The 14,102-nt window shown below is 49.2% G+C and overlaps 1 protein-coding gene across 1 annotated transcript in view; it reads right to left on the bottom strand.

Moving 5' to 3' along the window:
• Nucleotides 1-513: 513 nt before the first annotated feature.
• Nucleotides 514-14,102, bottom strand: part of DNAH10 (dynein axonemal heavy chain 10) — a 161,409-nt gene continuing 147,820 nt past the window's right edge. Inside the window, exons 69-79 of the mRNA XM_006056319.4 lie at nt 10,836-11,019; nt 9,839-10,039; nt 8,582-8,791; nt 8,353-8,448; nt 7,134-7,305; nt 5,678-5,809; nt 5,292-5,503; nt 5,032-5,199; nt 3,194-3,374; nt 1,559-1,704; nt 514-859 (exon numbers count right to left, since the gene is read on the bottom strand). Coding sequence (XP_006056381.4) covers nt 713-859; nt 1,559-1,704; nt 3,194-3,374; nt 5,032-5,199; nt 5,292-5,503; nt 5,678-5,809; nt 7,134-7,305; nt 8,353-8,448; nt 8,582-8,791; nt 9,839-10,039; nt 10,836-11,019 — 1,849 coding nt within the window. The 3' untranslated portion in view covers nt 514-712. The remainder of the gene's footprint in view (nt 860-1,558; nt 1,705-3,193; nt 3,375-5,031; nt 5,200-5,291; nt 5,504-5,677; nt 5,810-7,133; nt 7,306-8,352; nt 8,449-8,581; nt 8,792-9,838; nt 10,040-10,835; nt 11,020-14,102) is intronic.

The raw sequence follows: 14,102 nt of genomic DNA, 5'->3' as shown, positions 1-14,102 counted from the left end.
CTCCTCCTTGGCATCATCAGCCCAGGGAAGGGGCCCCTGCTGACCCCACGGGGCAGCCCCTGCCTTCTACCCCACACCCTAGCACACAGCGCTTGCCCCAAAGAGGCAGCTGCTGAAACAGACCTGGATTATCAGAAAACCACCTTTGGGGGACTTTCCTGGTGGTTCAGTGGCTAAACCTCCCTGCTCCCAATGCAGGGGGCTGGGGTTCAATCCCAGGTCAGGGAACTAAACCCCACATACTGAAACTAAAGATCCTGCATACTGCAACTAAGACCTGGCACAGCCAAATAAATGACTTAAGAAAATACTAAAAACCAAAAAAAAAAAAAAAAAAAACCACCTTTGACAAATTTACATTAGAATTCTCACTTGTGCCATTGACATGCCAGCCAATTTTGTTGAGAAGGGAAAGAGATTTCTGTCTGAAAAGGGAAAGAAAATTTGACACATCTTAAAAGGTTCTTTTTTATTTTACTTTTTGAATACATAGAATCCTTAAAAAAATATTTTTGAAAAAAAACATTCAGGTTAACTTATATGGAAAAAGATGAAAATGGATTTCAAATGAAAGGAAAAAGCAGTGTCAATCCCCCTCCTTCCTCCAGCAGTCCCAAGAAGTGACAGCAGACGATCTAGTCTTTCTCTAACTCCAGCATATCCACCGCTGACCACAGACTTAGAATCCATTGCTATTTCTTCAGCCAGAGGGTTAATCAGAATTCAGGGTGAGGCACACCCCTTGCAGGACCCAGTGAGAAATGTGCTTCGTGGTAAAGAGATCGGCTTCAAAAACCAAGCCGACCCCCATGGCATTCCTTCTGGTGGAGGTGGTGTAGACAGGCGTCCGGAAGGTGTTCTGCACAGGAAAAAGGGTGTGAGGGCAGAATCGAAAGTGAAATTGAAAGCTGCGCAGTCGTGTCTGACTCTTTACAACCCCATGGACTATATACGTGGACTATACAGTCCATAGAATTTTCCAGGCCAGAATACTGGAGTGGGTAGCCATTCCCTTCTCCAGGGGATTGTCTCAACCCAGGGATCAAACCCAGGTGTCCCATATTGCAGGAGGATTCTTGACCAGCTGAGCCTGCAGAAGGGAGTGCTAGTCCCAGAGGGTGGGTGGGAGGGCGAAGGCTCATCGAAGAGCTCAGGAACCAGAAGGCTCCCCACCAAGCCCATGAGGCACGCCCAGGCTCTGCAAACACCCATGAAAAGCGGGTAGGTGGCAGGGCAGGAGGCACCTGCCGTCCACAGCGAATTTAACTCCATTCAGATCCAAGCAGTGCCCACAGAATTTCACAAGAAGGGAGAAGTCACTCCTGAAGCAGGCCTGGAGCACCGCATCCGAGCTTTAACCCGTGGCCCCCTGAGGAAGACTCTGCACACACTCATGCGCACAAGTGCATTTCCTGAGGACAGGCTCAAGGGCTTCCCCCAGCCCTGAAAGGTGAAGGGCTCCTGTGCTGAAAGGCAAGACTGCTGGAAACTGCCTGGTGTCTAACTCTAGTCAGAGGAGACCAGAAGAGGAGAACTGGGGTGGGCATCAGCATTTCACCTGCAGCTTGAGGCGATGGGCTTCAATGGGGATGATCTTCAGGATGGGCAGGTCAACCACCAGCACCTTGGGTTTGCTCTTGATAAGACATCCTTTTTCTATGTCCCAGTCAGCGCCTTCTAGATACAGTCCTGAGACAAAGCATCCTAGAGGCACAAGGAAGACAGCCAGGCTTAGGCATTGTTGCTTAGTCCCTCAGTCGTGTCTGCCTCTTTTGCAACCCCTCAGGCTCCTCTGTCCATGGGATTTCCCAGGCAAGAATACTGGAGTGGGTTGCCATTTCCTCCTCCAACCCAGGGATAGAACTTGCATCTCCTGCATTGGCAGGTGGATTCTTTACCACTGAGCCATGCGGGAAACCCTGGACTCAGGCAGGGGGACGTATAATTCTGCTGTATGGCTCTTAGGGGATGTGCATATCAATAAACAAAAAGGTAACTAACCGAGTCTCCTTCCCCAGACACAGCCCATGCCTGTTCCCAAAAGACATGGCCACCACTTCTACCTGGCCCACTTTCCCTTTGTAGAGGAACAGCCCAGATCCGATGCCCCGGAGACCCCATGACCCTCCCTATGGCCACCGTGCCATGGAGGAGGGGTGGGCGTCTCTCCCCAGCGATTTGGCACCCCAGACTTAGCGGCCTGGGGCCCCCAGAGTCAGCTGGCACCACAGCAATTCCGAGTCCCCCCAGAGCCGAAGTGACAGGAAAGCAGGGAGCTGAAGCCTCGCAGAGGAAGCGGTCTCAGGGAGGACAGTGCATACTTGCCCAGGAGCGGAGAATAGGACGGCCACTTGGCCCAGAGAGGATGGAGGCCCCAGCACCGCCAGTCCCTTTGAGACCTTTCTGGGGCTTCTACAATGGGGATGGAGCATTCCTGAATGTTCACTGTATATCCCTGCTCCCCAAGCTATCAATAGATCAAGAGGGCTTTTGTGCTTGCACTTCACTCCAAGACAGCAGTCCCCAACCTTTTCGGCACTAGGGACCAGTTCCGTGGAAGACAATTTTTCCACGGACTGGGAGTCAGGGGCAATGTTTGGGGCGATGGTTTCAGGATGATTCAAGCGCATTGCATGTCTTGTGCACTTTATTTCTACATCAGCTCTGCCTCAGATCATCAGAAATAGATCCCAGAGGTTGGGGACCACTGTTCTAAGACATGACTCCCCCAAGAAATAGCAGTCTCCAGCTGTAGTTTGCAGACTGTAGCCAGTGTCTAAGGGACTTGAAGTTACAGCACAATTAAATGGTCCGCACCTCGCCTATCCCACTCCCTGGCTTCCATGCCCCTGGGTTCTCATGGTTCTGGGAAGCCACCTGGCGATCCAGTTCTTTGAAAGCTCACACTCTAACCCTAGGAGCCCATTTACCATAGACGAGCAGGGCGAGTGTGGCTCAGCTCTCCCCTGACATCAGCCCGCATCTCAAAGGAAAAACTGGACAAGAAGCATCCAGACACACCCTCAGAGATGGCAGGACCCACGCGGACAGTGCACATACACAGCCAGTGTTTGCAGCAGTCTGACCTTCAAACACTTCCTGGCCCATCCGGGCCCACACTGTGCTCATGCCTTCAGCTCCAGAAGGGAGACCTTACAGGAGAGTCTGTGAGTCTACAGGGAGCTGGCCATACCTTGTCCTGCCCGCTCATTCACTTCATCTGCATCCTGGAACTTGGTCACTTGGGTGAACAGAGTGGAGCGGTCCAGTGGCCAGCCGTTCCTCCGGCAGGTGGCCTGCACCAGGGCCGTGAGGTAGGATTCTGGGATGTGCAGCCCAGAGAGCCACATCACACTGGGCTCGCTCTCGGTGACCTGGAAAGGGAGGCGGTCAGGTGGGAGCCTGGGGTTGCCATCAAATGCCAGGGTCATGGCTGACAAAAGAGGCAGTTCACCTTAGAGGGAGAAAGATGGTGTTGGGGTAGCTGTTGGCCCATTGGGAAGAATAAGCTGGATGGCCAAACTCCAGGTGGAGCAAAGACTTAAATATAAACAATAAACCACACTGAGACTCTGCGTTCTTACTGCAGGGGTCGAGGGTTCAATCCCTGATCAGGGAACTAGGATCCTATATGCCGTGGCACAGCCAAAAACAAAACAAAAATGAATAAATAAATAAACCACAAAAGTACCAAATGAGATCTCCCGCGAGCATGATTCTGCTTCAGAATCATGGAGTAGGGAATACAAAACTCAGAAGCCATGAAAGAAAAGACTGGTCTATTTGACTACATTAAAATGTAAAACTCTCCTATGGAAAAAAATACACAAAATCAACAAGCTTGAGGCAAGCTGGGGAGGTATCTGCAACTCCAGCAGAGAAAAAGGGTAAATCCCCTTGATGTACAAAAAGGGAAAGGAAAGTGAAGTCGCTCAGTTGTGTCTGACTCTTTGCGACCCCATGGACTGTAGCCTATCAGACTCCTCCATCCATGGGATTTTCCAGGCAAGATACTGGAGTAGGTTGCCATTTCCTTCTCCAGGAGATCTTCCCGACCCAAGGACTGAACCCGGGTCTCCTGCATTGTAGGCAGACGCTTTACTATCTGACCCACCAGGGAAGTCAAAGAGCTCTTAAAAATCAATTTTAAAAGGTGGAAAACTTGGTAAGAATGAAATCCAAATACAAAAAGTCAAGTCACAGAAAAACACGCAAGGTCTGTAAACAAGTCAAAGACATTCGGTCTCACCATAATTAAAGGAATACACATCCAAAATCTTGGATATTATTTTTTACGTATGAAGAAGAAAAAGGTCCAAAATATTGAGAACACACCATGTGGCAGAGAGGCAAGGAAATGATCATTCTTGTACACTTGGTGTCAAGTTCTCTAGGAAACTGACAAGAGCTGTCAGAATTCAAAACGCACACACCCGGATCCAATCCTTCCATTGTACACAAGGAATATACTCATATGAGTCTCCAAAGTCACGTGCAACAGACTGTTGTTTGTACTAGCTAAACCAAAAACAAGCAGACAAAAAAAGACAGGGACTTCCCTGGTGGCCCAGAGGCTAAGACTACACTCCCAACACAAGGGGCCCAGGTTCCATTGCTGGTCAGGGAACTAGAGAGCCCACATGCTGCAACTAAGACCCAGTGCAGCCAAATTTTTAAAGTTGACTTAAAAAAAACTCCAATGGTAACCAACTAAATGTCCATTGGGGAAAGGATACAGCTGGATGTGAGCTGGAATTGCCTAGAGAGATCTCAGTGTAATACTTAGATGGAACAATTGCCAAGACAGACTCTTAGGTGAATAAGTCATGCATAGTATGCTTCAAGTCTTTAAAAGAAAGAAAGAAATGGGAAAAAAAAAATACAGATATGCCTGCAGAGTCACGGACCATTTCCAGAGCACCTAATCAGCTCCGGACAGAGGTACTACCAGGGAAGGGAGAAGTCGGGAGGTGGTTTGAGGGAGTCCCGGCCAAGCCTTGAACCAGCAAGCAGATCGCTGCCCTCACTCACCCATGTCGTGTACTGGTTGAACCTCCGCAGGAAGTAGAGCATCCAGTTTCCAAGGGACTTTAAGGTGTCAGGGGCAAGCTTTCTCCAGATGTTGGGGATTTGCCCGAGAAAGAGAGACCTGGCTACATCATCTAATTCACTGCTCATCCCAACTTCTCCGGCCAAGGCCTGTTGACAGAATCAAGAGCAATCAGGCAAGACTAAGGGAAGACCAGGAACTCCACCTGGGCAGGAATCTGCACTTGAGTACTGCGGCTTACCCTCTGAAGTTCAGCCAGGGACCTGGTCATCCGTATGACAAGCTTGTTGAAGCGTTCCAGCTCCTGCAGGAGGACCACCGAGGTGGGGGAGATGCTCTGCCCAAGGTGCTTCCTGACCAGGTCCAAGTCAAAGATTTGGGGCATCTTGTTTTCTATGTCCTTGGCCACCTGGCCGATGTAATCATCTCTGCTGATGCCAGCGCTGGATTCCCCTGAAACCAGGACACGTTGTTAGAGACAGCAAGTCACCTGAGCATGGGACCAGGGTATCCAGCGCCTTCGATGAAAGGCACCAGCAATGTGGAAACTACCAGAAACCAAAGCAGCACACTTTGGACCAACGCCCTTGGTCCCCCAGGAGCACAGTTGTCTGCAGGGGACTTTACCCGTCTGGGGCTGCAGCTCCAGCAGGTGAGCCCACATGTCTCGAGCCGCCTGAGTGTAATATCCAATCTCAGCATTGGGGTGAAGACCAAACACTTCAGGCGTGTTGGCCAGCGGAAGGGCCTCAATGGCTTCTATAAATGGAGAGAACAGGCAGCGGTTACACCGCCGTGTCAACCCCCCAGCCCCCAATTTCTGAAGACCCACAGCCTTAACCTCCCCAGACACGTTATATTACTTTCCACTTCTTAAAGGGGTACATGCTTTTAAAATAAGAATTCAACACTACTACATCCAAGCCAGCTCTGGGTGCATCTATTTTTTTTTTTGCCATGCCTTGCAGGATCCTAATTCTCCAATCAAGGATCACACCCAGGCCCACAGCAGTGAAAGCCCAGAGTCCTCACCACTGGATGACCAGGGAACTCCTTCTATGCACAGCTTTTATGAAAATGGCCCAGTGAGGGGACTTCCCTGGTGATCCAGTGGTTAAGAATCTGCCTTCCAATGCAGGGGATGCAGGTTCAATCCCTGGTCAGGGAACTCACATCCCCTATGCTATGGAGCAACTAAGCCCATGAGCCTCAACTACTGAGCCCATGCACCCCAACAAAAGATCTTGCATGAAACAATGAAGATCCCACATTCCGTGACTAAGACCTGATGCAGCCAAATAGATGAATAAAATTTCTTAAACAAAAAAAAAAACTATATTAAAAAGAACATTTAGGATCATTAGATATATTCTAACAATAAATATATGAATTATAATAAACTGGGTTATTCAGATGTATTCTTCAAAAGTTTATATAAACTCTAAGCTTTCCTGGTGGCTCAGATGGTAAAGAATCTGCCCGCAGTTCAGGAGACCCAGGTTCAATCCCTGAGTCGGGAAAATCCCCTGGAAAAGGAAATGGCAACCCCCTCCAGTATTCTTGCCTGGAGAATTCCATGGACAGAGGAGCCTGGCAGGCTACAGTCCATGGGGTCGCAAAGAATGGACAGTACTGAGCAACTAACACACACGTATGTATATCTTTGATCTCCTTCCCTTATCAGTATATATCTAGGGGATATATACAAATATGTATGTATTTGAGTATAATAAACTGCTTTGTTTTCAAATATAAAATTAAATTTTAAAAAAATTAAAAAGAAAAGAAAATGGCTCTGTGAGTTTCCCAGGGGCCACTCTGCCCTTCAGTGGAGAATCTGATATATGTACCATCATTCCAGGATAGGAAGTCTGAACTAACTCCATCAGGTCTTAGGCTAGGAAGAGCCTGCTGCGTTCCCTCTAAAAAGCATAAGAAACCACCCCCGACCTGACAAGGAACCCCAACAGCGGAGGGGTCAGAAGAACCATCAAGCCAACCGCAGAAATCAGAACAGCTGAAATGCACGGGCTCCCTTAGGATAAAATATTTAGCATACTTTCTAATGACTGAGAAATCTCACCAACAAAGTTTTCCTTGACATCCCCTGGGGGGATTTTGTAGTCCACTTCCTTGTTCCGGAAGAAGTGGAATGGCTGGAAAGTATCGAAGAGGAAGTCTCCCAGGTACTCGTCCATGTAGATGGTCAGGATACGCCGGTCGAAGCTGTCGATGGCCCGTCCTCCGTACATAACCTGACGGTAAAAAGAGAGAGAGTCGGTGGGAACCCAGACCTCCAGGGTGAACCCTAAGGTCCCAGCAGATAGCCCAGGGTCAAGCCCAGATGCACCCTCAGTGAGACTCCTGCTGTCTGGCCACCATGCAGCTCCAACCATACTCGCCCACAGTGCCTTTGAGCCGCTATATACCAGGGGGCTAGTGTGCAGACTCGCAGAGCCCAGGGTGACAGCAGTTCTTGTGTACAATTGGCCAAACTCCCCAAAACACAGCAAATAAGCAACAAAACAACGCAGGAAGCCAGCAGCCCCTTTTGTATCTGGAATGGTGATGTCTCTGTTTGAGCCACGTGCAGGCTACCGGGGAAGCTTTCCCACAAACGCTGTATAATGTCATGGCCTCCAGAGTAGACCTCCAGGCCAGCTGAACAGGAGCTGGGCTCCAGTGATGTGCCTGAAGCATCCTGGGTGGGGAACATGAGTCCCCAGGACAATAAGTCCAGGGCCCCCAGGTGAAGCCTGCTCACTTAGAATGAGGAATAATGGAGTGATGAATGGAGGTATTCCATAGGGACGCAGGGGCCTTTGACTGATGGGCAGCAGGAGCAAGAGGAGAGTCCCAGGGCTTTCCCGGGTGGCTCAGTGATAAAGGATCTGCCTGCCAAAGCGGGAGACACAGGTTCAATCCCTGGTCTGGGAAGATCCCACATGCTATGGAACAACTGCGTCCCGTGTGCCACAACTATTGAGCTTGTGCTCTAGAGCCCAGGAGCCGTAACTACTGAAAACCGTGTACCTAGAGCCTGTGCTCCACAGCAGGAGAAGCCACCTCAATGAGAAGCCCATGCACTGCACTGAAAAGTACCCCCACTCTCCGCAACTAGAGAAAGCCCGAGCAGCAACAAGACTCAGCACAGCCAAAAATAAATATCTTTTTTTTTTTCAAAGAAGGGAGTCCCAGAGGGCTCAGAGGCCATGGACCAGGGGTGCCAGGCCATAGCCCAGCCCGCCCCAGTGGGGGTGGGGGGAGTGGAGAGGTGCAGAGGGTCCCCAGGATGCTCCTACCTCTCCGATGAGGTACTTGAGGCTACCCCATGGGATCCGAGGGTCATGCTGCTGGAAGGCTTTTGTCAAGTATGTGTTCAGAATTTCCATGCATACCTTAAAAGAGGAGGAACAGGCCTGGGTATCCACAAACCCACAGCCAGCCAGGCTCTGACTGTTTTCTGAAAACGCAGGCAGGAACCACTGAGATAGGAGTGTCCCCGGGTGGAGGCAGCAGCCGCATCTTCACCTGGAAGTCAGACTCGTTGAAGTCATAGTACACATTCCAGCCGATCTTCCCGAACTTTCTCCTCTCCTGCACCACTGCATGGAAGAATGCCAGCACGTAGACCAGGGACTTGAAAGCAGGGTGTGGGCACTGGTCCAGCATTTCAGGAGAGATCTTAAAGTACGTGGCTCTCATGTTGAGTTTCAGCCCGTTGGGTGGCTCAGTGACAACCTGTCAGGAGGGCAGACAGATGGGGACAGGGACCCCAGACCCAGGAGCCGGGCTCTGAAGAATGGCCTTCTCTCCATCCTAACGGGGCATCTTCCCTGTTTCCCTAACAGTGAAAGTCAAGGACCCAGGCGAATTAGTTAAAAAAAAAAAAAAACCTAGATATTGGGGACTTTCCTGGTGCCCAGTGGTTAAGAATCCACCTTCCAATTCAGGGGACAAGGGTTTGATCCCTGGTCTGGGAACTAAGATCCTACATGCCACGCGTCAATTAACCCCATGAGGAAATGGTAACCCACTCCAGTATTCTTGCCTGGAGAATCCCATGGACAGAGGAGCCTGACGGGCTACAGTCCATAGGGTTGCAAAGAGTCAGACATGACTGAAGCGACTGAGCACGCACTCCACAAGAGAAGCCCATGCACGACAGCGAAGACCCAGCCCAGCCACACACACACACACACACACACACACCCCAACCTAGATGTTGTTCCAGCTCTGCCCTAACTCATCAAATGATCCTAGGAAGGCTCTTTAAGCCTCTTTCTGATTCATGGGATCCTCAAATGTAAAACAGAAGGAGGTACATTTTCCCTCTACCTGTCCCAGAGGCAGAGAGAGATGACAAAACCTTTCCCCAGAATGTCCCCGGAGACTAAGTTAAACAGGGCCTGTAAACCCCTTGAAACAAGCACTCAGGTTCTGTGGGCTGTGGGCGGGCCAATCATGAGAGAGAAAATAGGAGGTTTAATAAATGTGAAGTCTGTGAAAACTAACCCACACATGCTTTGGGTACATGCAGAAGGGATAAAGACAGGCCTGGGAATCATCACTGTCACCCAGTGATCATCACCTTATTCTGGACAGTGCTCATCTCTGAAGAGAGAGATGGAATTGGGGAAGAAGGGTGCAAGGGGTCCCAGCTCTATCCTACACACATCACACACACACACACACACACACACACACACACACACACACAGGTAGCAAAACTGGGAGGCGAACTGAGGAACTGAGCCATGGGTGCGTCTGTTTATCCTACAGGCAGACCTTCAAGGACTTCTGCAGGATCCCAATGGGGAAGCCCTTGGTGGGGTCTGTGGTGAGCCACAGGCGGAAGTCAGGGTGGGGCTTGGTGATCCTCTCCAGGGACTTCTCCAGATCCTTCAGCCACTTGACCAAGAGATGGCAATTCTGCAGCATCAGCCACTGCCCACGAGCCACTGCCGTCTCCAGCAGCTGCAGGGCCACCTGCTCTGACAGAGACAGAAGGGAAGTGTTGGCGTCCCAAGGCTGCACCACCCTGTGCTCTCCCAGACCCTCCCCAAGCCCCCATAACCTGCTGGCCACTGCAGCAGAAGACACAAAGGAGCCGGTGGTCCCAGAGCTGCAGAGGGAGCCTCTGAAGATACAACCCTTGAGCATTCCTCCAGGGTCACCTGGGTTCACTGGGCTGCACTCACTGGCCTCCCTTGGCACCCAGAGCTCCAACCTCAGACACAGTGGCACCTGCCCCCTGACAGGGTGGCCTGGCCACTGGCAGCCACCAGTGACAGCATGATCCAAAACAGGGCTGCTGCAAGGGCCAAGGGAGATGATCACCAGATGCGATGATGACCAGATTTGGAGGGACTTCCTGGTGGTCCAGTGGCTAAGACTCCAATCTCCCAATATAGGAGGTCCAGATCTGAGCCCTGGTCAGGGAACTAGATCCCACATACCACAACTAAAGATCCTGCATGCCGCAACTAAGACCCAGCACAGCCTAATTAATTAATTATTTTTTAAAAGAAAGTGCTTTGGAAATAGCAGAACATACTGTTTGCAGCATACGGGTGCAAGCCCGGGCGATCACAGATGGTCAGCTCTAGAACTAACTACTGTTCACATTGTCATCATCGCTGTGACATTTGATTCCTGCTCCTTAGACCGGAAAGGCGTGGTGCTGGTGTGTGGGTGGCACTCCTGGCTTAAAGCCAGGCATTCGTGAATTCATTCCAGGCACCTCAAGCACATTTAGGGCTTGTTGCTTCCAACAACAATCTACCTTTTCTTGACCTTGACCCATGGCAAGGAATTTGAGGCGGTTCCCTCCAAAACCACTGCGCTCGGCTAGTTTCATAAGGTCACTGGCAGGGTCCGAGCCGGGGCTCAGGATGAACACGATGGGCGAGTTGGGGGTGCTCTGCTCAAAGATGGCTTCAAAGCTGATCATCGGGGGCTGCACATACCTAGGGAAAGAAACACGACTGGAAAATGCTCCTGGGAGGATAGCTCTGGGCAGGGACCGGCCAATGTGGCCAGCACTCTGCCTGCCGGCATCCAGAACCTCTGACTACTCCTCTGGTGTCGTTCTTTGCTCAGCCTTCCTTATTAGGTATCCAGTGTTCACACACATCTCACTCACTGGATGATCAGCTCCTGGATCACAGGGACCTCTCTGCATAGCCCGATATATCCAGGCTGGGTTCAGGAGACCTGCTCTGAGCTGGGTGCCTCGTGACAGGCCAGCCTTCCAGGTGGATGTGCCCAGGGCACTGAACCCAGAAGTCCCACACTAGCAGCTTCACAGGCATGTCCTTAATGGCCAATATATCAAGATTTTTAAAAAATTAGTTGCCAGCACATAAAGATTGGGAGATTTGTGTAGAAATCCAAATTTCTAGTTTGCTTTGAAGAGTCAGAGATCTGGGTCCCCACCACCACCTGGCATCAGTCAGCAGAGGTTAAGCGGCTACTGGCCAGGACTTGACCGCTCCAGTTTGCCCCCATCCCTGTGCAGTCTCGTTCACTCATTTCCATCACCTGCCAGCCATGGAGGCATATTTGAGTTTGTCACAGCTTTCCCAGGTGGCACCAGTGGTAAAGAACCCTCCTGACAATGCAGGAGATTTAAGAGACTCGGGTTCAATCCCTGGGTCAGGAAGATCCCTTGGAGGAAGGCATGGCAACCCACTCCAGTATTCTTGCCTGGGAAATCCCATGGACAGAGGAGCCTGGTGGGCTACAGTCCATAGGGTCACAAAGAATCAGACATAACTGAAGTGACTGAGTACACACATACCCTAAGTTACCCATCCATCTTTGCGCTTGATTCCAGAGCTTCCAATATGGTAACCATCAGGCATGTGTGGCTATTGAGGCCTTGAACTGTGGCTAGTTCAAAGTGAGATGTCATGTATTGTGCTGTATGAGTTTAAAGCCTTGATACCAAAAAAAATCAAAATATCTCCACTAACAACATGTTAAGATTTTAATATTTGAGTTAAATACAATTACGGGAGGTTTGTGACATTGTACAGGAGACAGGGATCAAGACCATCCCCATGGGAAAGAAATGCAAAAAGGCAAAATGGCTGTCTGAGGAGGCCTTCCAAATAGCTGTGAAAAGAAGAGAAGTGAAAAGCAAAGGAGAAAAGGAAAGATATTCCCATTTGAACACAGAGTTCCAAAGAATAGCAAGGAGAGATAAGAAAGCCTTCCTCAGTGATCAATGCAAAGAAATAGAGGAAAACAACAGAATGGGAAAGACTAGAGATCTCTTCAAGAAAATTAGAGATACCAAGGGAACATTTCATGCAAAGATGGGCTCGATAAAGGACAGAAATGGCATGGCCCTAACAGAAGCAGAAGATATTAAGAAGAGGTGGCAAGAATACACAGAAAACTGTACAAAAAAGATCTTCACGGCCCAGATAATCACGATGCTGTGATCACTCACCTAGAGCCAGACATCTGGAATGTGAAGTCAAGTGGGCCTTAGAAAGCATCACTATGAACAAAGCTAGTGGAGGTGATGGAATTCCAGTTGAGCTATTTCAAATCCTGAAAGATGATGCTGTGAAAGTGCTGCACTCAATATGCCAGCAAATTTGGAAACCTCAGCTGTAGTCACAGTTTTCATCCCAATCCCAAAGAAAGGCAATGCCAAAGAATGCTCAAACTACCGCACAATTGCACTCATCTCACGCGCTAGTAAAGTAATGCTCAAAATTCTCCAAGCCAGGCTTCAGCAATACGTGAACCGTGAACTTCCAGATGTTCAAGCTGGATTTAGAAAAGGCAGAGGAACCAGAGATCAAATTGCCAACATCTGCTGGATCACCAAAAAAGCAAGAGAGTTCCAGAAAAACATTTATTTCTGCTTTATTGACTATGCCAAAGCCTTTGACAGTGTGGATCACAATAAACTGTGGAAAATTCTGAGAGATAGGAATACCAGACCACCTGACCTGCCTCTTGAGAAATCTGTATGCAGGTCAGGATGCAACAGTTAGAACTGGACATGGAACAACAGAGTGGTTCCAAATAGGAAAAGGAGTACATCAAGGCTGTATATTGTCACCCTGCTTATTTAACTTATATGCAGAGTACATCATGAGAAATGCTGGGCTGGTAGAAGCACAAGCTGGAATCAAGATTGCCAGGAGAAATATCAATAACCTCAGATATGCAGATGACACCACCCTTACGCAGAAAGTGAAGAGGAACTAAAAAGCCTCTTGATGAAAGTGAAAGAGAAGAGTGAAAAAGTTGGCTTAAAGCCCAACATTCAGAAAACTAAGATCATGGCATCCGGTCCCATCACTTCATGGGAAATAGATGGGGAAACAGTGGAAACAGTGTCAGACTTTATTTTTGGGGGGCTCCAAAATCACTGCAGATGGTGATTGCAGCCATGAAATTGAAAGACGCTTACTTCTTGGAAGGAAAGTTATGACCAACCTAGATAGCATACTAAAAAGCAGAGATATTACTTTGCCAACAAAGGTCCATCTAGTCAAGGCTATGGTTTTTTTCCAGTAGTCATGAATGGATGTGAGAGTTGGACTGTGAAGAAAGCTGAGCGCTGAAGAATTGATGCTTTTGAACTGTGGTGTTGGAGAAGACTCTTGAGAGTCCCTTGGACTGCAAGGAGATCCAACCAGTCCATCCTAAAGGAGATCAGTCCTGGGTGTTCTTTGGAAGGACTGATGCTGAAGCTGAAACTCCAATACTTTGGCCACCTGAAGCAAAGAGCTGACTCATTGGAAAAGACCCTGATGCTGGGAGGGATTGGGGGCAGGAGGAGAAGGGGACAACAGAGGATAAGATGGCTGGATGGCTTCACCGACTTGATGGACATGAGTCTGGGTAAACACCGGGAGTTGGTGATGGACAGGGAGGCCTGGCGTGCTGTCATTCATGGGGTTGCAAACAGTCAGACATGACTCTGAGTGACTGATCTGAACTGAAAAGACATATTATTTATATTATATGTTGTTATATATTAATGTATTAGGTTTTATATACTGATAATTGTTATTTAAACTAT

The sequence above is a fragment of the Bubalus bubalis genome, chromosome 17 (genome assembly GCF_019923935.1).
Source record: "Bubalus bubalis isolate 160015118507 breed Murrah chromosome 17, NDDB_SH_1, whole genome shotgun sequence".
NCBI lineage: Eukaryota > Metazoa > Chordata > Mammalia > Artiodactyla > Bovidae > Bubalus > Bubalus bubalis.
The sequence above is the reverse complement of the archived record's forward strand: the minus strand, read 5'-3'. Positions and strand labels throughout refer to the sequence as shown.